This window comes from Pterocles gutturalis, unplaced genomic scaffold (assembly GCF_000699245.1).
Source record: "Pterocles gutturalis isolate BGI_N339 unplaced genomic scaffold, ASM69924v1 scaffold20494, whole genome shotgun sequence".
Classification (NCBI taxonomy): Eukaryota; Metazoa; Chordata; class Aves; order Pterocliformes; family Pteroclidae; genus Pterocles; species Pterocles gutturalis.
The window spans coordinates 1-26452 of NW_010131157.1; the positions used below are offsets into that span (position 1 = coordinate 1).

At 39.1% G+C, this 26452-nt stretch overlaps 1 protein-coding gene across 1 annotated transcript in view; it reads left to right on the top strand.

Annotated features, from left to right (window-relative positions):
* The first annotated feature begins 1023 nt into the window (after nt 1-1023).
* Nucleotides 1024-26452, top strand: part of KIF1B (kinesin family member 1B) — a 43481-nt gene continuing 18052 nt past the window's right edge. The window contains exons 1-13 of the mRNA XM_010080513.1: nt 1024-1200; nt 1614-1686; nt 14255-14348; nt 14995-14997; nt 15105-15253; nt 15854-16032; nt 17098-17235; nt 18229-18477; nt 23757-23875; nt 24868-24953; nt 25103-25232; nt 25579-25738; nt 26330-26420. Of these exons, the coding sequence (XP_010078815.1) occupies nt 1034-1200; nt 1614-1686; nt 14255-14348; nt 14995-14997; nt 15105-15253; nt 15854-16032; nt 17098-17235; nt 18229-18477; nt 23757-23875; nt 24868-24953; nt 25103-25232; nt 25579-25738; nt 26330-26420 (1638 nt within the window). The 5' untranslated portion in view covers nt 1024-1033. The remainder of the gene's footprint in view (nt 1201-1613; nt 1687-14254; nt 14349-14994; nt 14998-15104; nt 15254-15853; nt 16033-17097; nt 17236-18228; nt 18478-23756; nt 23876-24867; nt 24954-25102; nt 25233-25578; nt 25739-26329; nt 26421-26452) is intronic.

The following is a 26452-nucleotide window of genomic DNA, read 5'->3' on the forward strand; positions in this document are numbered from 1 at the left end:
AAAACCCCCACCTCTGAATTATTTGCACCAAGTTGAAGTGAGTATTTTCATGGATCCAGGTGTACTGACTTCAGCAGTCTAGACAATAGAGGAAGAAGAGTTTTTTGTAGTTCTGTGCATGCATATGGCTTGTGTTGAATACCAAGACTTTATAATTTATTAATTACTTTCAAAAAAATGTGATATTTTTCCTTTTCTCCTACATCTAGGTAACTGAGTTGCTAGAAGAATGTGGACGTGGTCTCTGACATTTTTAAGAGCATTTTATTAGTTTAGTAATACATTGATAAGGATAATTTTTGGTTACTTTGAAGGTCTATTTACTAGAATGCCTTTTTAAAATTTTAACGACATTAGTATGTTCTCTGGAAAATCTGAGGCATTTTACTGTCTTCCATCACACACATCTTGGGTTTTGTGGACATCTGATATCTCTAGGATTTAGCCGAAAGGCTTAACAATATTAGATTTCTTCAACTCTTTTGATATTAGTGTAAAAGAGGCTGTAAAATCCTTCCATGAATCCCACCAATTAGCACTCCAGTTAAATAAATGCATATAAACTACATTTTAAAGAAGAGTAAGCACCATGTATTCCAGTGTTTGAAGTCAGGCTTTTCCAAGATGAAAATTCTGCTGAAGAGACTTTTGCCCATGTTTTGGCACTGTCACAGGAGAGGGATGGGATTTAGTGGTGTGTTTTATTTACTGCAACTGTTGGCCAATCTCCAAGGTTGTCCTCTAATTTTTGATAAACTCTGCTGGGATATTACATTGGACCCCTGAGGGTGATGATGTCCTCTATGAGCACTGCTTCTTATCAGCAGTGGCTTGTTCTGTTCAAACCGGGCATTCTTTTTTTTCTTGTCACCTAGTTAACTTGAATGTATACAGAAATCCTAATAGGGTAATCTTTTCTTATGCTGTCACCCAACAGGATAGATGGGATGAATCATTCAGTGATGTTTTTCAGTGGCTTTGGAATGATTACCTGAGTTAACTTCTGTTACTGATTTTAGGAAATCGTATCATCATGGGTAAAAATCATGTCTTCAGATTCAACCACCCAGAGCAAGCACGAGCAGAAAGAGAGAAAACACCATCAGCTGAGACTCCCTCTGAGCCAGTTGACTGGACGTTTGCTCAGAGGGAGCTTCTGGAGAAGCAGGGCATTGACATGAAACAGGAGATGGAGAAAAGGTAACAAAATAACTCAAAATTCCTACCTGAAACAAGGAGGAGTCAGTCAGCTATATGTTATTTGGGTGGTGTCCGTGCAAAATGTAAATCTAGGTTCTGCCATATAACATCTCTGCTACCTATTGTGAAAATTCAGAAAGCTTCCTCGTCATTTTACTTAAGTGTTTCAGTGCTCTAGCTACTTTAAAATCACAAGTAAGCACCTTCCACTAACCCTATTAACCTTTTGGTGAAGGACTGAACTGCAACTTGTAGGAAGTTTCACTTCTGTAGTATTATAATAGACAAATAACAGTTCATTTTAAGTGGAAAGACTTTTACTCTTGTCACTGTAATTCAGTGTGCGTGTAGAGTAACACCAACATGAAAATAATGACCTCTTTGGCTCCTTCTGTTCTTTCGTTCGTCTTCAGATTACAAGAGATGGAGATTTTGTATAAGAAGGAGAAGGAGGAAGCTGATCTCTTGCTGGAGCAGCAAAGGCTGGTATGTGTCCTTATTTAAGATTAACTCTACCTTTGGCAAACAGTAATTCCTGTCCTTGCTTATCTGAAAGTTTAGGAAACCTGCTTGGGTTGTCTGCACAATGCAGTTCTCCCTTTGCTTTCAAATACTCTGTGTCTACAGTGAATTATTATCAGTGTGAGTGAACCCCTTCAGGTTAATTCTGAGATTGCAATTGACACTGACGAGGCTTTAATCAGTTCTTGTTGGGACAGGTTGGATTTCTTGCAACTTAACCTGAAAGAAGGGCATTTCTGTGCTCTGTGGTTTTTTAACTTCCTTTTCAGTAGTCTAAACAGCTACTTCTTGGGGTGTTTGCCTTTATTTTTGTCTTGGATCACCAGAACGTACTAATTTTGTGCTGCCAAAGAGATTCCTAGAACATTGATACACTAGGTTTATTTTTTTGAATGATGTCTGAAAACGTTGCTGCATTGTGCATGTTTTAACCCTTCTCCCTCCCCCTGCATGGAGTTCCTTGTAAGGGTCTTAATGGCACACATGCTGATGGTGGGGTTCTGACTAGGGAGCAGTGTGCAAGGGGAATGTTAACTCTTTCAGAACAATGGAAATTCCACCATTCCACCTAATTTTTAAGTAGGAAGTCTGATAAATTAAGTCTGTTATAGGAAGACTCGAGTTTTCTGACAGCAGATGTCTGATGAAGCATGTTGCAAATAGAAAAGCACAGTCTTCAAGCACCCTGTGAATTTTAAAAACAAGACCAAGCCCAGGAATGTAATCTAGATTTGCTTAAGAAACCTGAGTCTCTTGATTCTGCTTTAACTACATTGAGTTGTCTTTTAGCCAGAATGCAAGTGTAGTTGTGCCTGAATTCTAATAAAAAATTCAAAATAATTTGTTTGTAGAATTCGTTTGAGACCACCGAAACCTGTGTGTTGAGTGCATGCTGGGTTTTAGACTGTAAAGCTCTTCCCCTTCTCCCAAAAGCAAATGGAGCAAAGTACAGTGGCTTCCATAGGTAGAAGCTACATCACTTTTCTTATTTATGGTATACACTTAAAGACTTACGCATCTCTAATTATTTCATCGCCAGGGACTAATTTCTTGAATAGAGAGGAGTGGCTGCAGACTTTGAACCGAAGCAAGACTTGGTTCAGAAAGGAAGTTAAGATGTGGCTAGTGTAATGTTTCATCTCTGCAATTTTATAATTAAAATTTGTGTCGCTGAAAGTAGTACGGCAAAAATCAGCTCCATGTGAAAAGAAAAGTAGTTCGTGTATGGAGTAAGTTCTGGCTCTGTGTCAAAGGAGATAGAAGTAATGGAATTCCCTGCCTTAAGTTTTGGCTGACAGGCATAAGCTAAACTATTGTATGAATTAAAGATGTGAGACTTGGCTGTCTGGGGAGCTGCTTCAAATAAGGCTGCATTTACAGAAGTGTTGTGAAGGGAATTTGTTTCCCCGTATGCTTAAGATTAAGGGGAGGTTCTTTAGATACTGGGTTGTTTAATGCTGTAATAAAGTTGCTGATTTCTTTAAGCTTGTTTTGGTTTTGCTGATTTCAGTTAGTGGACAAAGGTGCAAGACTATCCTGTGTGCATTACCAGTGTAATTCCTGAAGGACACCTTGCTTAGTTGTGAGGGATCGTAACAAGTTAGATCATTGGTCTGTTAAGCAGTATCCTGCTTATCACAGTGCTTAATAGGAATATTTCAGATAACAGAAAAACTTCTTGACACGTCTTGACATTTCTGTGTCGCTGTATGCAGAGTGTGGAATGGACAGGATCAGTGCATTCATGTAACAGGAGCTGAATAATGGCTGGGAAATCTGGGAATGCATCTCAGCTTGCATACCCTAAAAGTATTTACATTGCTGCGATATCCAGCTGCGATATCACATTCTTCAACTTACTGCTATGGAACATTGATCTTGAAATATAAATATTCTTGTTCTAAATTGGAGTATAATCTTGGATATAAGAAGCTGGCTAATCCTGTTTACCAGATTGTTTTGGTTTTGTGCTGAGATTCCAACCAGTTTGGGTATTTATTTGATAGAGGTGCTATACAAAAAAGGTAAATAAAATAATAGCTCTTGTCCCCCCAAATTTACAACTAATATGTATTTGCCTTGCTACTATTACTAGGGAATGGAAATAATCGTTCTCCATTTTACAAATTGAACGTGAAAACTTGTTAAATAGAGCTAAAATTATCTTCCTGGTTTTCGTGGTCATAATGCCTTTGCAGTGACCACTGGATATTAGAATGTGGGTATATACAGATATTAATTGCTTTGGTTAACCTCTGAGTGCACACAGGGCAAGGACCACGTAGTGTCTCTCAATCAGCTTTTTATACACAAAACATGCTTTAGCCATAAGTAGTAATACGGTTATCCTGTAACCTGTAAGAGTAATCCTGTGGAGTTTGTGACTTAATGAGTGAGTAGTTTGTGTTTTGCCTTTCTGGACATAACCTTGAATGTGTAGATTGCACAGTGTCTTCCTCCAGGGCCTCTTTGGTTTCCACTGCAATATGCAGTTTGTTAGATGCTGTTTCCTTAGGCCACAGATTTGGTCTGCTGTGAACTCACAAAGAGTTCATGTTCTGTTTCTAAACCAGTGTTTTGCTTATATTTTGGCCTAAACTGGGAGAAGTTGATTCTCTTCTTAAATATTTAAAGACACATAAGGTCACAAAAAGCTCAAATAATGTGACTATTAGGCTACAGAGCTTGTTGACTGTAGGGCAGAACAGTATTTCTTTTACTCCTTTTTGTCATTCCCGAAACAAATTATATTGTATTTCCCATTCTTCGTGGTCTTCTCCTCGAAGTCTTAAGTGTAGGAACCTGTGGTTCTGAGTCAATGACCTGGGTTTCCTTTGGTTTTAGAATAACTGGCTGTTATTGTTCCTGATTTCTCGCGTATTATAATTCTTTATGTGAAAAATAGGGACGTTAGATAGAGGTTCACTAGAGACTGTCTGGTCTGCTTTGTTGAAGATGTTTGGATCGTGATCGTACGTAGGACTTTTTATTCGTTAAAGAGATGTCTTAAATTAGTAATCCTTTAAAGAAAAGTAGTCCGACTTTAATTCCTGGCTGCAGTAAGCAATAATGGATATCCTTAGCTTCTGGTGGCAATGCACCTCAACAGACATTCCTAGCATATGGAAACCTGAAGCACTGCTCATTAAAAATGATTTAGCAGAAGGTGGATAACTTGTAATGAAGAAGCAAAACATGCGTAATTTAGCAAGCGTGTGGAAGCTCCAGGCCCTAGGGTTTGAGAAGACGACAAATCAAGGATATCAAATTTGTATTAAAACAATTTTTTAAAAAAAGTCATTACTGCTACATTCTTCTGAAGCTCATTCTTCGGACAGACAAGACTGTTAATGTTTTTCTTTCTTAAAACTAAGCAACAAGGGAACAAATGGGAAAACCCAAACCACAACCCACCTCTGAAACTCTGGTTCTGGATATCCTTTTAGCTTGTAGCAAGTCTTGGAGTATGAACCACTGTCTTCACCTGTCATAGTGGCACTTACAGTCCTTTTAACATTGAACCTTTCAGCTGCTTCTGTTTCATTTTTTCTTATCGTCTAACACTTCTCTGGCTGCTATTGTAGTGAAGTGGATTCTAAACTTGAGCACCCCTGCAACCACGTGCAACGTTACTAACCAGTGTTAACCCGACTTACTCTGGCTGCTCATGACATCTTCTATGATGGCTATTGTGTTCACCTACCTGGGGAGGATTTTCTGAAAGAAGCAACAGCAGTCACCAAGGCAAATGTGTGTGGCGGGGATTTGCATGTCTTTGTAGCATGTGTGAAATGCAGTTTACACTTGGTTTTTAATGTTTTTAATCAGGAACTTGGTTTTAGTTGATCTGTTTAAAGATTTTGTAAGGGATTGGGAGGGAAGAGTTTAGTTTATATGCTATTTTGAGATTACAATTTGAGATTATAATGTTAATCTTAATTTAGTGAAGAGCTCCAATTTTGACAGTCCATGACTCTTGAAGATTTTAATGTCCTAACATTCAGTCTTCAGGGACTTCATTATCACTTGTTCTATTTTGATTTTTGATTTAGTTTTCTTTGCCTGCTACTTCTTGTTTAGCTTTTCCATTTTCTTACAATTTTAATTTTGGTTATTTTGGGGCCACTTCTTGATTTTTGTTTTTCCAAAGGATGCAGACTCTGATAGTGGGGATGATTCGGACAAGAGATCGTGTGAGGAGAGTTGGAGACTGATCACTTCCCTGAGAGAGAAGCTGCCCCCCAGCAAGCTCCAAACCATTGTAAAAAAGTGTGGCCTCCCCAGCAGTGGGAAGAAACGAGAGCCTATTAAAATGTACCAGATACCCCAACGTCGACGCCTTAGCAAAGACTCCAAATGGGTTACCATCTCAGACTTAAAGATTCAGGCTGTGAAAGAGATATGCTATGAGGTAGCGCTCAATGACTTCAGGCACACTAGGCAGGAGATTGAGGCTCTGGCCATTGTTAAAATGAAAGAGCTTTGTGCCATGTATGGGAAAAAAGATCCAAATGAGCGTGAATCATGGCGAGCTGTTGCTCGTGATGTCTGGGATACGGTAGGAGTTGGAGATGAGAAAATTGAAGATGTTATGGCCAATGGTAAAGGAATAACTGATGTGGATGACCTTAAGGTGCATATAGATAAATTGGAAGATATTTTGCAAGAAGTGAAGAAGCAGAACAATATGAAGGATGAAGAGATAAAAGTTCTTAGAAATAAGATGCTAAAAATGGAGAAGGTTTTACCTCTGATAGGGTCTGCAGATAAAGCTCAGTCAACTGTAGCTAATGCTAAGTCTCCAAACTCTGCCGGTGTGGTGGATGGGGATAAGAAGCCCACAGATGATTTAAAAAGAAGCGAGAATGATGATCTCGCTAAAGAGGAGCGTGTTTCTCAGTTAATGGCAGGTGATCCAGCTTTCAGACGTGGACGATTACGTTGGATGAGGCAAGAACAGATTCGATTTAAAAATCTGCAGCAGCAGGAAATTGCAAAACAGCTTCGTCGACAAAATATGCCTCACCGATTTATTCCACCTGAAAATCGCAAGCCCCGGTTTCCTTTCAAAAGCAATCCCAAACACAGGAACTCATGGAGTCCAGGCACTCATATCATTATCACAGAGGATGAAGTTATTGAGGTTAGAATTCCAAAAGAAGATGATAAGAACAAAGATGAAAACAAAGAAAAAGAAAGTAGAGCTGCTTCTAAAGACCCTCAGCAGCTGTGGAATCTTTATGGTCCCCAGAGGAATCAAGATAATATCCAAATTAACAGGCAGCAGTTAAACACACCGCCACAGCCTAGCAATCCGCAGCAGCCATCACCTCAGTTGCGCTGGAGAAGCAATTCTCTCAATAATGGCTCTCAAAAAAGCTTGCGCCGTCAGACATCAGGCTCATCTGAATCTTTGCACTCGTACAGCGGGCAGCAGAATCCGGACCTGCAGACTTTTCAGCAAAAGCGCCACATCCACCAGCACCGACAACCCTACTGCAATCACAACAACGGAGGCAGTGCAGAAGGCAGTGCAGCTAACTTCCAGCCCAACCAGACTGACCGGCTTAACCACTATAACCAGTTTGTGACGCCCCCACGGATGAGGCGCCAGTTCTCAGCACCTAACCTCAAAACGGGCAAAGAAACTACAGTATGATGAGTTGGCCAAGAGTAGTCTGGGGGAGGAGGGAAGCAGGGGCAATTCTGGCTTATCGTTAAGAAGCAGCCAGGATTGGCTTTGCTTGGGTTTTGTTTGGCCAGGCAGAACTTGATCACTCAATATACAAACACAAGGTACTGGCCCTTCAGCCCGTTCAGTTTGCATGTGACTTTTTTTTGCAGTTTTAACAACATTGATTGGAAGAATATTCGGAAAAATTGTAAGAACTTTTTTCATAGACTAGAAGACTTGGAGGGAGGGATGTGGAGGGGAGAACTTCCCTGCTAGCTCATTTACCAGGTTTTTTTTGTGTGTCTTGGATTATTTTTCTAATGCTGAAAATATTGTCTAGATCTTACAAAGTGCTACCTTCCTCCTGTGTTTTATGTAGACAATCAAAAGAGGAATTTAGTTTATAGCATTGAATGTTTTTTGTGACCTTTTTCTTAGCAATAAGGAAACTGACCATCTGTTTTCAAATTGATCTCGCTCTTCAAAAGAAGATTTTCCACTCTTAACTCTAATTCTTAATAACAGTAATAATAATCTGCAAACCAAAAGTTGTCGGCTGACAAGATATGTGACATTTTTTGTAGAGGAATTAAGAAGAGCTATTGGGTCACAACATTCCTACTCCCTGAGTAGGAGATGTCTTTTCTCCTTCTGCTTAAGTTCATAATTATTGGTATGAAATTGCTGTGACAGTTAAACCTGCCTGAATGGAATTTTATGTCAGAATATATATATATTGCTGAAGCAATAGTTTGGAAATAAGCTTTTTCTAATTCCCATTGTATCGCTAAATATAATAGTTTTCAATTATTATACAGAGATTGTGGAAAGGAACTAGGATTTTTTGACACTCTGGTGCAGGAAGAAGCCTTAAAAAGCTAATTAATTTTATTTTATGTTTTCAGCTGCCTCGGGCATGAGTCTGGGAGCTGTTCTTGAAATAGTTATGAAGATTTATAGATCACTACTTTGGCTGAATTCTCCTCAAAGACAGGAGAATTTAACTGTTTCGTTTTAATGTGATACCTCATGTTAGTGCCTCTGGTCATGGATTAAACCCCTGTTTCAAGACTTTTTTTAATAAAGAAGAAGGTCACTTTGAGGAAAAAATAAGATTGTTTTCCTTCTCCCCACATTCAAAATGCAAGTTAAAGTTTTTAATGTCTATTTTGATCTGAAGAGGTCTACATTTGCAGGTGACTTGCCGTAAAACAAATGCTTGCAATCACTACTTCAGATTGTTTCAAACAAATTACAATAAAACTATTGATTAAGGAACAGCCTTTATGAGCCTGGGGTTTTATCTCATTTGGAGAGTCCCAGATTTAATTACACGCTTTCTTCTTTCTGAGTTCCTTAAAGTGCAAAACAAAATTGTGCTTTCTTCTAAAAACCTGTGGACTTAATTACAGGCCGAGATAAAGCTTTGAGAACTTATTTTGCTTTTAAATTTAACTTGAATGTGATTTTGAAAACAAAATTGGCTCGTATACCACATTTGGTAATATAGGTCCACTTTGCAGTGTATCTGTACAGTTAAATGATTTGTGCTATTTCGCACAAATATCCTTCATATACTTGAGATTGCTTATTTTTTGATGAAATATAAGCCCTACTGGTAATTGTGACTTCTGCGTGTTTCAGCATAGCTGTAGATGAGTAGGAAGTGTCTCAAGCTTACTTTCCATCTTATTTTTTGTTTCGTCTCCCATTCCCTCCTTCCCCCAGCTGTGCATGGTGTAGGTGCTGGTTGCCACACGTGGTAAGCGGCAGCCGGGCACCATTTCTGTATCGATTCATCACGTGTCAACTCTTAGTCTCTGCACATGTGTTACTGATAGGATATTGGCCCTCTCATGTAGGAGATACAAAGTCAGTCCTCCAACTGTCCCGAAAGACTCACCTGCTCCCATCATATGGGACAATTTTTTTTTTTTCACGGCAGGTTTAATTTTGTGTCCACGTATGGCTTTGTAACTTGCATTTGTCTCATGCTTTGGCCTACTTGAATGAAGGAAATAACGCATCATGTCCAAAAATGTCTTGATTCTTAAAGAAAAGAAGCCTTGTAGATTAGCAATACTTTCTTTGAGCTTGAGTCAGAATTGCAAAATGAGTTTTGGGCTGCAAATAATATTTTATTATTGCCTTTGGTTTAGAATCCTGCTTTAGTAGTGCATTGCACTTTGGTTTTTTTGCATGTCAAGAGTAGCGAGTTCTTCCATATCCTCGAAAAGGCTTGGACTCTCTGAAAAATGTGTGCTCTGGAAAATCCTCTAAATTCTGTAGGAAAATGTGAGCCAAACAGAGTCAGTCTGCATGGGATAGGTCGCGAGAGAAGATCAAGCCAACTTTCTCTTGTGTCCCATTTTTGCTGAGGATTGTGGCTGCCTATGTGAAATCACCACGTGATTGAGCATGGAGTAATTCTGAAGTCCATGCAACTACGTGTACTGACATGAGACTGAAACCTCCTGCTACTTGATATTTTAATGATAGACACTAAAAAGTTTTTGCCAACTTATTTTGGCTTAAAAATCTGGGAAGAAATGCTGTATATGCCTGGGTGGTGGCGATGGTGATGAACACGGGGTTGCCATCAGTCTTTCTTACCCCACTGTTGTGCAACACCAGGAAAACAACCCTGCTTATTCTGTTGTATGATTTGACAGAAATGAAAAAGGATGGGCAGTGTCCAAAGAGAGTCCAGGCTGCTCAGAGGAAGCAGCTTTTTTCCTGGTGTTTAGGAGGATATTGCAGAAATGAAACTTGGAAAAAAAATCCTATACAAATAATTGCTTGGCTTAAGAATTTAATATGAATTACAGGGCAGTGCCTCATCTGGTAAGGGAAGCAGTGGGAGAACTCGTGGATCTCCTTGCACTGTTCAAAAGTACACACGCTTCTCACTCCAAATTCTGTGTTAGTGGAGCTGATGAACAGTAATATGGCTGCTTCCAGAGAAGACTCTGTGAAAAGGCTTTCAGGTTAATGGAAATGTGGCATCCGTGATGGCAGTGCTGTTTTTAGTAAGCTTAATTGGCATTGCTGAGTGCTGATGTGCTGTGTGCTTTGACAGCTGGCTCGTATCCACCTGTGCCTTAGTGATGATTTCTGAAATATCCTCTGGGACTCACTAGGGACACGTGCATTTGGTGGGGCAGGGTGGGGGGAAATGCATGCCACTAATGCTCCTCTGATTGACTTCCACATCCTTTCTCAAGCAATCTGAATTTAGGGATCTGTCAAATTAGAGGATGCTATTTTTGTCAGTACATTCAGCATAGTTTCAATATCTCCCTCACTGTTTGTCCTTTATCCTTTCTATGTTGAAATTTGTTCTTTCTGTTGAAATTTGACCTGGTTACTTCCCATTGAATCACTTCAGGAGCTGCCACATGAGAAATCTATGCTGTGTACACATTTGTACTGTAAAGAAAGCAGTGAGCTGCCTTTGAATTAAACGGGATTTTCAGATCTGTCCATTGTTTAAGAAAAAAATGAGTTTTGGATTGTCTTAAGAGCAAGCATCTGCCTTGTGAAAAGCAGAACTGGTTTGTATTGTAACAAGTGCTCTTCCAATAAACTATGAAATACTCTTGTAAGTGTCAGACTGGTCTCAGTGAAATGGAAATGAAACTTGATGGTAGGCTTGTCCTGATTTTGTTTTTTGTGTTGGGGTTGGTATTGTTCTAGCAAAGTTAAACAGGTTCCTTTAATTGTTCCTCATAAGTCTGTCGACCTAGATTTTTCTGCTGTGAAGTTATGTGAAAAGCAGCCTACGCTGATTTGTGTCTCCTGTCACATAGCTTCGTTAAACAAAACCAAAACCTTTTCATAGCACACGGGGATGTAAGCCATACTCCTCTTCAGTGGTGTCCCATTGTACCATCTTGTGGGCTACTTACCTAAATTCGGGAAGTAAATACAGAGCTGGCTGTTCTCTTTTTATTTGCTCACTGAAGACAAAAGAAGCTGACTTTTTTATATGCCTCAAATGCAGGAGGGAATCACATACACTACAGTACCTTTGCAGACCGTGTAGATCAGAAGAATCTAAGTTCCTATGGGACAGTGTTCTGCTTAAAAAGCTGGTTCAGTCTGGTGTTTGAAAGCTTGGCTTAGTCTTGAGTGTATGATTTTTTTCTTCTTCTATTTTCAGAAAATCTGATTGTTGTGGCTTTAGGTATTTCCATGTCCCTGGGCAAAATAAACTTTGCATTCCCTTTCTCCACATTTGTGGAACTGATGATGTCAACCAGTTACAGAAGCTGTACAGCAGTGTGCACTGGGTTCCAGGGAGTCTAGAGCGTGGAGCTTCAGGGCAGCTTCTAAATGGAATTTTTTTTTTTCTAGCAGTTGAGGCACTTTTACATTGTTAGTGACAATGATGTGGGTGTTATCACTGCTCAGATCTGAAAATGTTTATCTGGAGAGCTGACCGAGCTCTCCGTAGAGCAAACCAACTCCTTTTACAGTGCACTCAGTGAACCAACCTGAAATTCATCCTTCATCTGTTGCTCAGGGCCAATTATTTTTAAATACTACTGTAGTATTAAGTGCCAGGACGCAATCTTAGTCCTGCTTTTCTGCCTACAGAAGTGGTACCTATGTATTTTTTTTTGTTATGGGAAAATAAACTTAAGTTCTTTTACTTAGTTTTAAAAATAATGTTAGTTAGTTGTGGAGTCAATAAAAAGTGTCTACCTATGTTAAGCATTTCTTTATTTAGGTATTTAAATGTGCAGAAGATACACTTACTTGGCCCACAAGTCTGCAAATAGAGAAGACAGGAGGGTCTTTGTCTTTGAGTGAATTTAATGTGCCTGGGTTTTTCATGCTGGAAGTAGAATTTTCACAATGGAATGCTCTTGATTTTTGACCATTCCCTCTGCAGCTTTTCAGTTTCTCCAAAAGAATCTGATCAAAGATTCTACTTAAACACTATGTGAAGAGCTTTTTGTTTCCTCATTTCTACAATCAAAATTGCTCAAAATGACACCCTCAGATTATCTACTTCAGACTACAGGAAAGTAGATTATTTTGCCCTTCCTTGCAAGTAAGAGAAGCTTGTTTCTGTCACTTCACATCTGACCTGTTTTATCCTGGTTTCAAATGTAATAGCGTTATCTACCTGGATGGGGGGAAAAAAGAGCAGAGAGAGTGTTAATGAATGTTAATGAATTTTTAAGAGTGCACTGGGTGTTTCAGAACTATAGATAAGTCTGAAACCTCATCGAGTCTAGAATAGTTTTTTGGTGACTCATTGAGAGTTTCAGGAGGACTATTGAAAGAAAGGATGTATGTTTGTTTTGTCTGTAGTTCTCTTGCTGCTGGGCTGAGGTTTACTTACAGTGTAAGTATGTACCTATGAGTGAACGGAGCAAACACAAATGAAGAAGAAGGAACATTTTATCCAAATAAAATTTCCATTAAAATGTAGCCCTCATATAAAGACCATGTATCTTTAATGGTTCAGTTTTTTCTCCCTGGAGGTCGTGGGTGTTGAATTCATGATGTTGAAAATTCTGCACTTTAAGGTGGTTGTTCTAAGAGCACAGCTACACCTTAATGCTACCTCCAGGAAACCTTACTTATAAACTAAAAGGAACCTACTTCAGGTTTATCTCCTTGCCAAATACTGTCTAAAGGACTTTCTGACTGACCTGGCATTAAATTTGACATAATCGCATTGTGGCAGTGTTAAGTGCTGTACTTGCTGTATGAAAACAAAGTAATGTAGCTGTTTAGGTGAGATGCTTAAACAGGATGGGAGGAAAGTGTAAAGCTTTCCTTCTACAGCTGTTAGAGTAGAACACATTACTGCCAATGGTGCTTTGGAGAAGAATTTTAGGATTTGGGACTGTGGAAGAGAGAAGGTTGGAATACAAGATAAGTGGCTTCACGAATTCTCCTCAAGACCTCTGTAACTCTCGTAGTGAATTGTTGTTACAACTCTTGTATAAAAATAATCAGAATCCAGTTTAATTTGTGTAATAAATGCCAAAGGATTGTCTTCAAAAAATAAAATGTAGTGGTGATGTAGGCTCTGAGACCAGGAGCGCAGCGACTGTGTCTGTTCTAAATATCTTGAACTTGTATTTGTTTTACCAGCAAATAAGAAAAAGGTCATTAGGTCTTAGTAGCATTTATTCAAGGCATGACTATGCTGAACAGGAAGAAAATGCTCTTACACCAGAAGGTATTGCTGAAGCACTCCTTGTGGGGAAACTTCTGCACAGACTTCTCTGCCTGCTTACCAGGGCAGTGGTATTTTTTTCATCTTCTGATATATTAAATACACATGTGAGGGAGTGATACTGTCATCCCAAGAGGAGAATCTAATTGAAAACAAAATGTTGGTTTTTTTTTTAAATCATTTTTTTTTGTATCAAAAGGCAAATCAGTGGTGCTGTTAATCCTTGTGTTTGAGAAAATGAAGGTGAATAATCCTCCCCTTTTAAATTTATTTCTGTACTTTCCTCTCTTTCTGCGTCTTTCCTACCTCCCTGAAAGCAGCAAGAAGGTTCCCAAAAAAATCCCCTTTTTCTGGTCTTTAGCAAAAAAAAAAAAAAAAAAAATCCTAAACCTTCCCTCTTACAGATACTATGAGCTTGTATATGGATGATTTTAAAAAACAACACTACTATCTTAGTTGTATTGGCCTCTGTCTTCTCTCTTCAAGGACAGATTGTACTAAAACAATCGATGTTGGTACGTGACCTCTGAGGATTAATGGAAATGTCTTTATGTATTTGTTCTCTGCGTCTGTCATTCCTTCTGAGGTGTTAAGTCTCTCTTACCTGTTCTCCTTGCTTTTGTCTGTCCTCCTACACGGTGTCTCCTCTCTGCCCACAGGACTATGAGAGTAAGCTGCAGGCCTTACAGAAGCAGGTAGAGACACGGTCCTTGGCAGCTGAAACAACAGAGGAGGAAGAAGAAGAGGAAGAAGGTGAGTTTGAAGCTAAAAATAATTTGGATATAACCAAGCCTAAAGGGACAGTTGCTATAATATCTCTTTCTATCTATATAGAAGACTTGCTTTGGAAGGCTGCGGATCTGTAATCTTCACAGCACAGAGTTATAAAATACCTATTCGTAGAATAAGTTCCACATAAACAGTAGATATACATCCCCAAATTCAATTGGTGTACAAACTAGTTTAACTACAAGGTCTGATTTGGTGGCCTTGAATTTGACAGAATCTGTCTCTTGGCACTAACAGAGTTCAGATTTCTTAAACCAAAAAAATAACTGTTGCCTTTGTTTCCTTATTATTTTGAAGTTTCTTTTTCTTACCTTCATAGGAATTCTTAGAACTCATGCTGTGACATGTCTGTATAACTCCATTTCTGGACAGTAAATAGACTTTATTATTCCCATACTACTTGCTTTCATTCCACTTTTTCAGCATTTGGCTTTAATAATTGTTAACTAACGTAAAATTATAGGAGTAGAATTTATTTTGTTTTCTCTGTTCCGGATCTCCTTACTTGATCATTATATCTCCAGTACTAGTGGTGAGGAAGTTTGAATCCAGTTTTTCCTCACTGAATAATAAAAATGCAGGTTTTTGTTTCTCGTCTTCTCTTCCAGAGAAGGTGTTGAGAACTTGATGACACAGTTAGCAGTAGTATTGGATACTGAATGTGATGGTTTAGAGAAGAAGGCACAGTGTTTTATTGCTCTGTTTCTTTGCTCTTCCTAGTGCCCTGGACACGACATGAGTATGAACTTGCACAGTGGGCTTTCAGGAAGTGGAAATGTCACCAGTTTACTTCACTGAGGGACCAACTCTGGGGAAATGCAGTGTATCTGAAAGAAGCCAATGCAATCAGTGTAGAGTTAAAGAAAAAGGTAGGGACATGCCAAGTATCTTTTTGAATATTCTGGCTCATCAATTTTGACTGTATAATTCTGCTTCAAATGCTCAGGGTTACTTGTAGTCTTTGAAGTTATGTTTTTTGCTTGTTAGTTTGAGCTTTAAAAGGCTCTAGAAAACTGTGAGTCTCAGATTCAGACTTCTGGCTGAATGAACATCCTGTGCAAATCTGGTTGATATATTTTCTTCCTCATTTCCCTTATGCCATTCCTGTCAATATCATAAACAGATGTACATACACATCTCCCCAGGGCCAGGTCTTCTCCTTTTTGCTTTTAACTTTGTGGTTGTTCATCTTTCCAAGAGAGGTGGGTACTGCCAGATGTGCTAGGTCTGTAGTTTTCCAGACCTCTGCTGGCTGTGACGATAAAGGCAAGATATATGTACTCAGCTGAAAAATGTTTAATGCCATTTTGACATGTCAAAAAAAACCCAAAGTGACGTAAAAAACTCCTGAATCTCTTAACAGAGACGAAAGTCAAGCTGGCTTCATACATTGCCTTAGGTTAGGTCTCTGTCTCCTTTGTGATGCTGATATCTGACTTCTCAGAACTAATTTTTCTTTTTCCATTCAGGTGCAGTTTCAATTTGTCCTGCTGACAGACACCCTCTACTCCCCGCTGCCACCAGAGCTTTTGCCCACTGAGCTGGAGAAGACGCGGGACAAAAGGCCTTTCCCCCGTACAGTGGTAGCTGTGGAAGTCCAGGATCTGAAGAATGGAGCAACGCATTACTGGTCCTTAGAAAAACTCAAGTACGTAAATGTTACTGGAGAAGAAACTTTGTTATATCCAAGGAGCTTCACTGAAAAATCTCACCCCTTGCTGTTCATTCTCTGTTGTCCCCCTTTTTTTTTGTGTCCTTTCAAACAGCAACTATCCAGACTGTGTTGTTTTAAATACTAGCTTTCTAGATTCTTTAAACAAGTGTGTTTGTTCTCCAGCATCTTACCTCACCTCCACATTTAACTTTTGTAACTTAAGGTTAGATTTTATGTTTTAAATCTAATAAGGCTTATCACAGCTCATTTCTCTGCATTAATTTATTTCATGTTCCTTTCAATACAAAAGTTTCCGTGACACCTGCTTTTATGTAACCTAGTAGTATAGGGCATAATTTATAATAAAAAGCTTAAATAGGGAAGATTCTATTTTTATGGAAGCTACACAAATTCTGACTGTAATCTGAATTATTTTCATCATATCCTTGCAAAGAGGCAAAATACATTTGTCCTGTCTTTTCCCTGTTCTGTAAATACTGGCTGAAGAACCTTTTTCCCACTGATAACTTCGGGGATCTTGCACTATGAAACGTGTTTTCTTCAATAAAATAAATAAATGTCTGTAATGGAATCAGTTCACTTTTGAATCAAAATGCCAACGTTTCTGGAGTGGAATGCAAAAAACTGCCTGAATTACTCAGCAACATTGTCTGATCCAAAAAAAAGGAAGCAAAAAATATTCCAGAATTAGATGTGAAAGAAGACTATTTAGAAGTTTTGAATGAAATCTGAGATTTATGTAAGCTTCTGCAGTGACCTTGCCTTGTACTTTGTGGGTTTAGCCAACAAAATTTTTCCAGAATCCCTAATACATCACAGAATTAGTACAGTACCGAATTTAGTGGTACGGACTCCTGTGCTCTTTTTTCTCCTTTTGCTATGTGTAGTTTGGTATGGGTGAATTCAGTGTACCCCACTTTTCATTCCCTGCTTTTTCTGTTAGTTTGGTATGGGTGAATTCAGTGTGCCCCACTTTTCATTCCCTGCTTTTTCTGTTTATTCTCTATTCCTTTTTTAATCCTGCTTTCTTCTGTGCAGGCAGAGGTTGGACCTGATGCGCGAGATGTATGACAGAGCTGGGGAAATGGCGTCCAGTACACAGGATGAGAGTGAAAGCACCATGACAGGCAGTGACCCCTTTTATGATCGCTTCCATTGGTTCAAGCTTGTTGGAAGGTATGTTACGATAGTCTCAGCTGCTGGTACACTGGTAACTTGTCACTTCTGGATGAACTTTGACTTTGAATGTGGTTGTAAACTGTATGGCCACTAGTGTTGTGTGTGTGTTGTCTTTCAGGGTTTTCTGATAGACTTAAAATATCCTGAAGAGCAGAAAATGCTCTTTAGAATGTTGCCAGTTCTGCTGTAACCTTGTAGAATCTGATTTGACTGAACACTGCTGGTACACTGGCAGCTTGTCACTTCTGGATGAACTTTGACTTTGAATGTGGTTGTAAACTGTATGGCCACTAGTGTTGTGTGTGTGTTGTCTTTCAGGGTTTTCTGATAGACTTAAAATATCCTGAAGAGCAGAAAATGCTCTTTAGAATGTTGCCAGTTCTGCTGTAACCTTGTAGAATCTGATTTGACTGAACCCTTAGTAAGTTATGAGTTTATTTTTAAAAAAGGGTAGCCAGCTACATTCTATCTGAAGTCACTGGAACAGAGCTGTGACAATATGAAGAACACTGGAAACTGAGGGATAAAGTGGCCCAAGTTGCTTACCTGTGTGATTCAGATAGTTTGGTCGTACCCTTTGGAAATACCTGTTACCTGATGGGATTCTTTAATATGTCCTGATGTTGGCTGCACCTTTACAAATTTTTTTATTTAGAATACATGTTGGAAAAGTACCTGATGGGATTCTTTAATGTGTCCTGATGTTGGCTGCACCTTTACAATTTTTTTATTTAGAATACATGTTGGAAATAAGAACTGTAGCTCTGTTAAATGTATGTTCTCTCAGTATCTGTATGTTTGACCACGTCTAGATTCATTTTTCATTTGCTTTCTGCTCAGTTCAAGGTTGCTCTTTTTCCTGACTTTGTTAGCAATCCCTTTGCTTGTTGTTCAGGTGGTCTCTGTGCTGGTGACAACAGACAGCTGTTAAATGAAGCATTCTTCTTTCCCCTCTCTCTGTTAATTGGTATTCCATTAACTGATATCTAGCTCCCCCATATTCCATGGCTGCGTGAATGAGCGTCTTGCTGATCGCACGCCCTCCCCCACTTTCTCCACGGCTGACTCCGACATCACTGAACTGGCTGATGAACAGCAGGATGAGATGGAGGACTTTGATGATGAGGCCTTTGTGGATGATACTGGCTCCGACGCTGGAACTGAGGAGGGATCAGACCTCTTCAATGATGGGCGCGACCCGTTTTACGACCGATCCCCTTGGTTCATTTTAGTGGGAAGGTTGGTGAGGTTACTGTGAGAATGGCCAAAAGGGACCAGCTCTTGCTGTAGGCTGCAATGGCTTTGCTTTGTTCTGCATAGAATATCGTCTCAAGCCAGCCAAAATATCTATATACATAAATTGGAATTGCCAGGGAGTGAGCGTAGTGTAACAGTAAGTTTTAAATTCTCATGACAGAGGACGTGAGTACCTAAATAATAATTGAGAAAATAAACCTTATATGTGACAATGTGAGTAAATATATTTCTAGATAACAGTCACAACATAGAATGAATGGGGTACAGTATTGAAGGTTATTTATAAGAATGCTCTGTTTAGCCATTGCAAGATCACTAAGATAATATTGTAGTATGTAATTTTCTACCGTAGAAGAGAATCTCTGAGTATGGTGGAAAGTCTTTAAGTCCAATCCAATAAATCATTTTTTTGAAAACTCGTCTAACATCTTGTGTCTGAAGAGAAAAGATGTCAGGAGGAGAAAGAAGAATGGCCATTTCTGGATGAGAAAAAGAGTATTCTTTGAGATGATTTGGCTTCTCAGATTATGCGTGACTCTCAGTAGCAAGTATTACATAGTGAAAGGTCATCGTCGTTAAAATTCACTGGCTGGTGGTGTTTATCGGCTCTTTCCCCATGCGCTATGCTTGAATTTCTGAAACAAGTTTGCTTTAGAGTATTATCTATTTTGCCAGTCTAGAGGCATTATCTGACCTCAGTCTGTTGTGTAGACCCAAAGGACAGCAAGTTGCATTTTTAAAAGTAGTACTTTGTGGTGTTGCTTCCCAGATTGTCTTGCTCAAACATGTTATTCGTTACAAGAAACAGAAAAGGTTTATTTAGTGACTTTGCTCCCTTCTGTTCTGCTCCCTCAGTGATGCTTTCTTGCTTATGTGTTCGCTCTGTAAGCCAGTCCTGCCTGGTAAAACCGTCAGGGAGGTGGTTACCACAGGCGTTGTACAAAAGAGGGGGTAAGACTCCATGGCTGGTGGAAGGGAGGAGCAAAGGAGAAGGAACCAGAGCTTGGCCTTATCCTTTTCTGTGGCTGTAAGCAGGGAAGACTTCCTGGTCAGGAAGGCAGGATCTTTTTGCGGTTTCCTCAAATGTAGGAAACTTGACGGAATTATTTGTAAAAATGGGGACTGAGTCTGTCAGTCTTTTATCAAGCTTTTAGATCAGTTTAGCTGTGTTGTCTAACTTCATTCTTTGTCTTCAGCGGACCTGTTTAGAAGCTGTGATTAGAACTTGGAACTTCCTTGACCCAGTCTTTGAAACAAAAAAAATGCAAGAAATTGCATTAGTCCTCTTTGATCTCTGTGAATTTGTGCCCTTGTGTGCAATGTCCGATAATATGTTTTATAAAATTTAATTCTTTCAGGTCAATCTGGTCCCCAAGAGTCGGTTTGGTAAAGCCATCTTAACTGGCTCGGAAGTGGCTGGCAGCTAGTTAAAGCATACGTGTGCTGTTTGCAGTGGCTGGGGCCGCTTCCTTGTAACAGCGCTGGCATACTCGCCATATTCTGCTGTTGTGCGTGTCCTTTCAGAGTGGGACCTTCAGTGCTTGGGAAAAAGTTGAGCTATTCAGATTCATTTCACAAGCTCTTCAGTAAGCACAACACACGCTGAGCAAATGCAGTGTGTAATGAAAACAGTTGTGCTTCCTGGCAATCACACAACGTGCTTCCCATTTCCACAGACAGACATACAAAGCTGTTAAGGGTACTAGCCTGAACCGTGTAAGCTGCACATGTTAAGGAACTCTATTTGGGTTGCAAATTGTACTGAGAATGAGACTCAGATTGTATTATCTCTGAGTAGGCAGCTGAATGACTTTTCCCCACTTGTTGGTTTCTATTCTGTTCTATTTCTATTCCTGTTCTGTTCCTCTGCTGTGCTGATTCTGTCAGCAGAAAGCTGTTAGACCATTCAGCACCCCTGAGTAGAAGCTATTTTGATTCCTCAGTGTCTTCCAGCATGAGAATTCTACTTCTGAACAGTGTGACTTGAAAGAATCAGAGGGTATGTCATCTACATAGATACTGTCTTGAGCACAGAGTAGTGTTCAATTTATAACAAAACCAAAATTCTTTAACATTTCTAGCTGTGTACCGTGTTATAAGTTGTGGAATGTGTTAATATTTTTGGGGGGTCATCAGCAATAATGAGCCCAGGTCACAAAGGAAAGGATGATGAGGAGAAATTGATCATGTAGTTATCCAGCTCCTTGGGCATCACGATATTTTGTTTTTTCCTCTCTGTGCAGTGACTGTCTTTTATTTGTATAATAACTACTAAAGAAAAGGAAAAAAAAAAAAGAGCTGGTCCCTTTAGCCATCTCTTCTGGCATGCTGGACTGTCTTTAAGGCTGGTTCTTTAATGGTGTGACATATCAAGCATTTGCTATGTTTTTGAGGGAGGTGTGAGAGGACTATGGGATACTTTATTTAAATCTTGAGTTGGTGTCTTTATTTAAAAACCATCTGTCATCATTCTGAGTTCTGTTGGTTTTGTTTGGATTCTTTTTAAAAAAATGTGTTTGTTAAATTTAATTTCTAGTTTTGTTGCGAGTATGCCATTTTACCTCACCAATCTTTCTGCTAATACCCCCTCTTTCAGTCTGCTGGGCTAAGGTGCAGGGGGACACTTGCAAATGGGATGTTTGGGGAGTGGGAGTCCTCCCAGACGTGGGAAGAGGAGGATGCTAACATTAAGATTTCATCCACTCCTGACTTGGTGCTGTCTTGTGATGAAGCAGATGGAATGGCCCTGGCAGGCAGTATTGCTGCATAAACCAGGTCTTTTCTCTGGACAGCAAATGTGCTATCGCTCTCCACTCTACAGAAGAGATCCAGCATTTTCATCACCAAACAGGAAGCTTAAAACTTTTTGCATTATTTGCTTTTCTTTCTCATAAGTGAAAATCATTCCAGTGAACCAGGTGACTGGATGGAAGGAAGTTAAGGACGATGAGAAATATTTTTTTCTTTGGAATTGCCATTTTACTGAGGTGACAGAGTTGTAGATGTTAATAAAGCTGAAAGCTTTGACATATGTTGGACAGCAGCCTCAGAACTTTAGCCATGCAAATAAAAACGTTTTCATTCTTCATGCACTTGATGCTTTCGCTTTCCACTGGTTTGGCTTTGAAGTAGGAAGGCTTCTGGAGTGACTGCCTCTATTAATTGGTGAAACTCTTACTGTGTGCATATCAGTGCAAGACTATTTAGATTCCTTTCTGTTTGGGAAAAAAGTCCATTCTCACTAGCTGGAAATCTGGTTTTCAAACTGCTTGTGTTTTTTTTGTGTTGAGCATATAACTACGTACCTTCCTGAACTCCATCCCTGGTCCAGTCCGAGTGATTTATTTCAGTTTGTTGGTGGGGGGGGACTTTTCTTGTATGGTGAAATGCTGCTTTCTTAAACAAGCACCGCCTGAAATTTCAGAGCTAAAAATTAAAATGTTGTCTCAGAGCAAAAAAAGGAAAATTGAACTTCTTATTTTGTTACTTTAAATTTAGTCTCTTCCCCCTTCCCCTGCTTTGTCAGTGCATACCTCACTTTGGAGCAGACTGAAAAAGAATTAGATCCTAATCTTAGTCAAGTGTTACGTTGTAGTTGTTTTTTTGTTGTATGGTTTTCTTCATTTTTTTGTTTTTCTACTTTTGTAGCCTTATTAATCATTCTCTATTGCATTTTGTCACCACCTTGTTTTTCAGTAGCATTATTTTTGTCTCTTTGGTTCACAACTGACACCTCTTTGACTACCTTGCCATTTCAAGATCATTCATTCTGGGAACGGGCATGTCAACCCAAGGAGAAACCCCTGCCTTTTCTAACTTGGGTCCTTAGCTATGTGTCCCAAGGAATTGAGTTTGGATCAGTCTTGCTGTGTTCACGGAACAAATTTTACAGCTGACGTCTCCAGACAGAGGCAGTGAACATCTTTATTTCTCTCTGTCCTCTTTTGTCATGCAGGACTTTCCCCTATGAATATTAAACACTAACAATTATAAATTTGAGGAATTAATTATACTTAATAATAAAGACTAATAAAAAGGACTGCAAGAAGGAAATAAACAAATGACTGGTGTTTAGTATAATTTAATATGCATAAACTCATAATAATTACATATTTAATTGGTTAGTCACTTTAAATCTAATGACTGGTAAAACTATTGGTTAAACTTCTGTGCATCTCAGTACTTTTCTGAATTCCGAAACAGCTCACTTAATAAATAAAGCCTTCGATTTTCTTTCCCCTTGTTGAGAGCTGTTCCTTACCTGGCTTGGTAGGCTTCTTGACAGTGAAAGTTTTGCTCAAGCTAATCACACGGAAGTGTGATGTTCTAAGAACTTTTGTAATTCATTGCAGAAATGTAAAATAACTTCACAATGCTAGTCTCACTTTTAAATAGAAATCTATACAACAGCTTGTGAACTTTATTGTTCCAAAGTAGACCCTGCCTATATCTAAGTTTAAAAGTTACTGTAAGGCAGGATCATCCCGTACTGGGCCCAAGTGCTGCCTTTCCTGTTGTAAAGTGTAATTTCTAAATGATTGCTCTAGAGTACTGTTTTGGTGTTTTGCTGTTTGCTTTTTGGTTGTTTGGTATTTTTAAAGAGACAAATGTATTACTCCTAAAGGTATTTAGCTGTGAAGACTATCAGTCTTCCCCTATTCATACACTCAGTGAATCTTCCAAAAAACCTAAGAGATGACTTAAGGTTTATTGGGGATTTCTGATTACTCTGTATAGAGTGTTACCAAATGTATGGAGAAGAGAGAAAACAGTCAGTCTGTTTTCAAGTGTGTTTTTGAATGTTCAGTTAAGTATTTGAAACTATGTGAACACAGTAGATCAATTCCCCTTTAATTTATAATTTCAAACTACGCTCATGGAGTGGAAAACTCAAACAATTCTTTACAATCATTAGTTCCTTATTAGACTTCTTCCATCTTGCTAACAGCTCCATTTACAACTGTAGTGCAACTAAAATTACCTTTTATAAAGCCATCATCTTCAATTGTCTCCTTCATATGTTTTGTTCCTCACTAATATAAGCCCTGTGTCTGCAATATACTCTGATTTAGAACATTTTGTGGCTTCCCTCAGCTTTGACACTGCTGAATTGCCCTGTGCGGGCAATGGATACACGACCGCAGTGCAGGGGTAATAAAGTAAACTGGCTGAAGATTTGAATGTCCCATTAGCCAACCAAATACTGCAGGCTGGTTTGGCAGATCATTGCCTAATGCCGTGTGTGTTTTCTTTCCTTCCAGAGCATTTGTGTACCTGAGCAATCTACTGTACCCGGTGCCTCTTATTCACCGAGTAGCTGTTGTTAGTGAGAAAGGAGAAGTACGAGGATTTCTGCGAGTAGCAGTGCAAGCTATAGCAGGTGAGATACTCTGGGAGTTTTACATTGCAACTCTTCGGTACGCTATGAATAACAGTGACTAGCTGCCAGCGTTTCTTTAGGGAGGTAACCCAGGAAGTTTCACTCTCCATGGGAACATATAATGAAACCTCAGACTCTGAAGATGTGTGAGAATCACTCTGGCAGGAACTAAAACAGCAAGTGAAATAAAATCTATTTTAATGTGTATAAAAGTCTCATTTCTAGCTTGGTTTGGTTTCCTTCGCATTGACCAGTATTTAAAAAAAGAAAAAAGATTCCATTTATCCATCCAAATAAATAGAGTACACCACGACTAATAGAAATTGAATTGGGCACATCTGTTGAAAAAAGGCTATGGTGTTTGGTCCCTAAAGGAAGTTTCAGAATACATTCTGAATCTTGGGATTTCTCCTGCAAGTATGCATTTACTGTGGAAAAAATATCTGGCCTTTAACCAGGCCTCGTTGTTGTTAGTCTCCACAAAGAGGAGGTTAAATGGACAGATTGTATTGACAGAACCGCCTCTCAAACTTGCAGCATGTACTTGTGGAGCTTTGCTAGTGCGACTGCTTGAGTTTGTGGCTATGGAACTTTAGATGGCAGTTTAAATCGATGTAAGTATACATTCCCATGTGGGTCATTGTATTATGGTATGGTAATTCACCTCAGATGTAATAATCAGAAGTAAATAAATAATCAAAGTAAGTACTAAAGTTGTTTTGCATTCACAGTTCTCTGAAGTTAAGTATATTCATGGTGAAACTTTATAGCTTGTCTTGTTATTTTCCCACACTTGAATTCATGAGGGATAGATCTCTGCTGTCATTTTTTTCCAGCGCTTATTCTAATGTATTATTGGATGGCTAGAACCAGACCTATTCTACTTTACAGACTAGTTTCCATTGTAATCAATTTCCATTTAGATAACTTTGAGGCTTTTCCCTTCTCTTCCCCATAATTTTTTTTAATTTTTTTCCCCTTATGTATTTTAGCTGATGAAGAAGCCCCAGATTATGGATCTGGTATTCGACAGTCTGGCACAGCCAAAATTTCGTTCGACAATGAATATTTTGATAAGGTAAGAAGGGTTAAAATTGAGTTAGGTTTCTTTGAGTGCAGTTGTTTGTGATTCTAAATAAAGAATAAGTAATATGGGTGAAGAAGGGGATGGGAAGCCAAAACCTGCAGGAGTCTATTACAAACAACTTCATTTAATCTCTTTTTCAGAGTGATTTTTCTTCAGTTGCGATGACGCGGTCTGGACTGTCATTGGAAGAATTAAGAATTGTGGAAGGACAAGGACAGAATTCGGATGTCACCACTCCTCCAGAGGAGATCAACAGAATGAATGAGCTAGGTAAGCAAGAAATATGTATTAGTTTTGGAGAACTTTAGGGAAATCTGGGATGCTTTCAGTCAGTGATAGAAAGGGATTCTGAGTGTCCTTCAAGAACATGATAGGTAGGGAGAGGTGTAACTGATGGGTTGCATATGATAGATGCTGGAGTTATACATTTGGAGAACTGTGCAGAAAAACTGTTCTCAGGTATTTGGAGCTTTTGATTGTCGGCAACTAATTTGGGCTCAAAACAAAAAAATGTGATGGGACTAAACTGTAAACTGTTGCCTGAAGGAATATTTTAAGAGAAGAAAGGAGGACAAAAAAGAATTTATTTCATGTGGGATGTTTGTGTCTCCCTAAGACTTGAAGTCAGCCACTTTGGATGGAAAGATGACGATGGAGGGATTCACTGAGGAGATTGGTGATCACCTGAAGCTGGGTAGCGTGTTTACCTTCCGTGTGACAGTGCTTCAGGCCAGCGGCATCCTTCCTGAATATGCAGATATTTTCTGCCAGTTCAAGTAAGAATTTGTCCGTATTTACATTAGGCAATGAATGGTTTGATAGTGCAAGTAATAGTGGGCAGTGGAGGGTCTGAGAGCTTTTCAAATCAGTGGCAGTGTGGTATAGCAGAGAAAAACACTTTGGCAGTTCCTGGAATTCCTGTTACAAGCAGTACCTGCTTTGTCTTAGCATGGGGTTAAGGAGTGAAGTTTTGCAGGAAGGATCTACTTACAGATATCTTAAGTTTTTCCTTGATAATGGCTTTTAATGTTAAAAATTCAGTATTAGATTGTACGTACGCTCAGTTGGAATGAAAGCTATATGACCCTTGAGTAACTCAGTAGCTCGCAAGTGAAAGTGTTCTTTGGCTTAGTTTCTTAAGAAAGAGAAAGTAAAATGGGAGTAATAAAGACACAAAACAAGTACAGGGATTGGGGTCCCGAAGACTGGTGTATTTAGCTTAAGGCCATCACTCCACTCCCTTTAAAGGTCTAGCAGAATAAATGGATGTGTTCCCTTTCAGCGCTGTGTTCACAGCACAGCGGTCTTCACTAAACTGCTCTGTGGTGGTTTATATCTGGTTTGTTGTTTGTTTGGTTTTTTTAAAGCTTTTTACATCGGCATGATGAAGCTTTCTCAACAGAACCTCTCAAAAACAATGGTCGAGGAACTCCACTTGGGTTTTATCATGTTCAGAATGTAAGTAAAACGTTACATCAAGAGTAAATGCC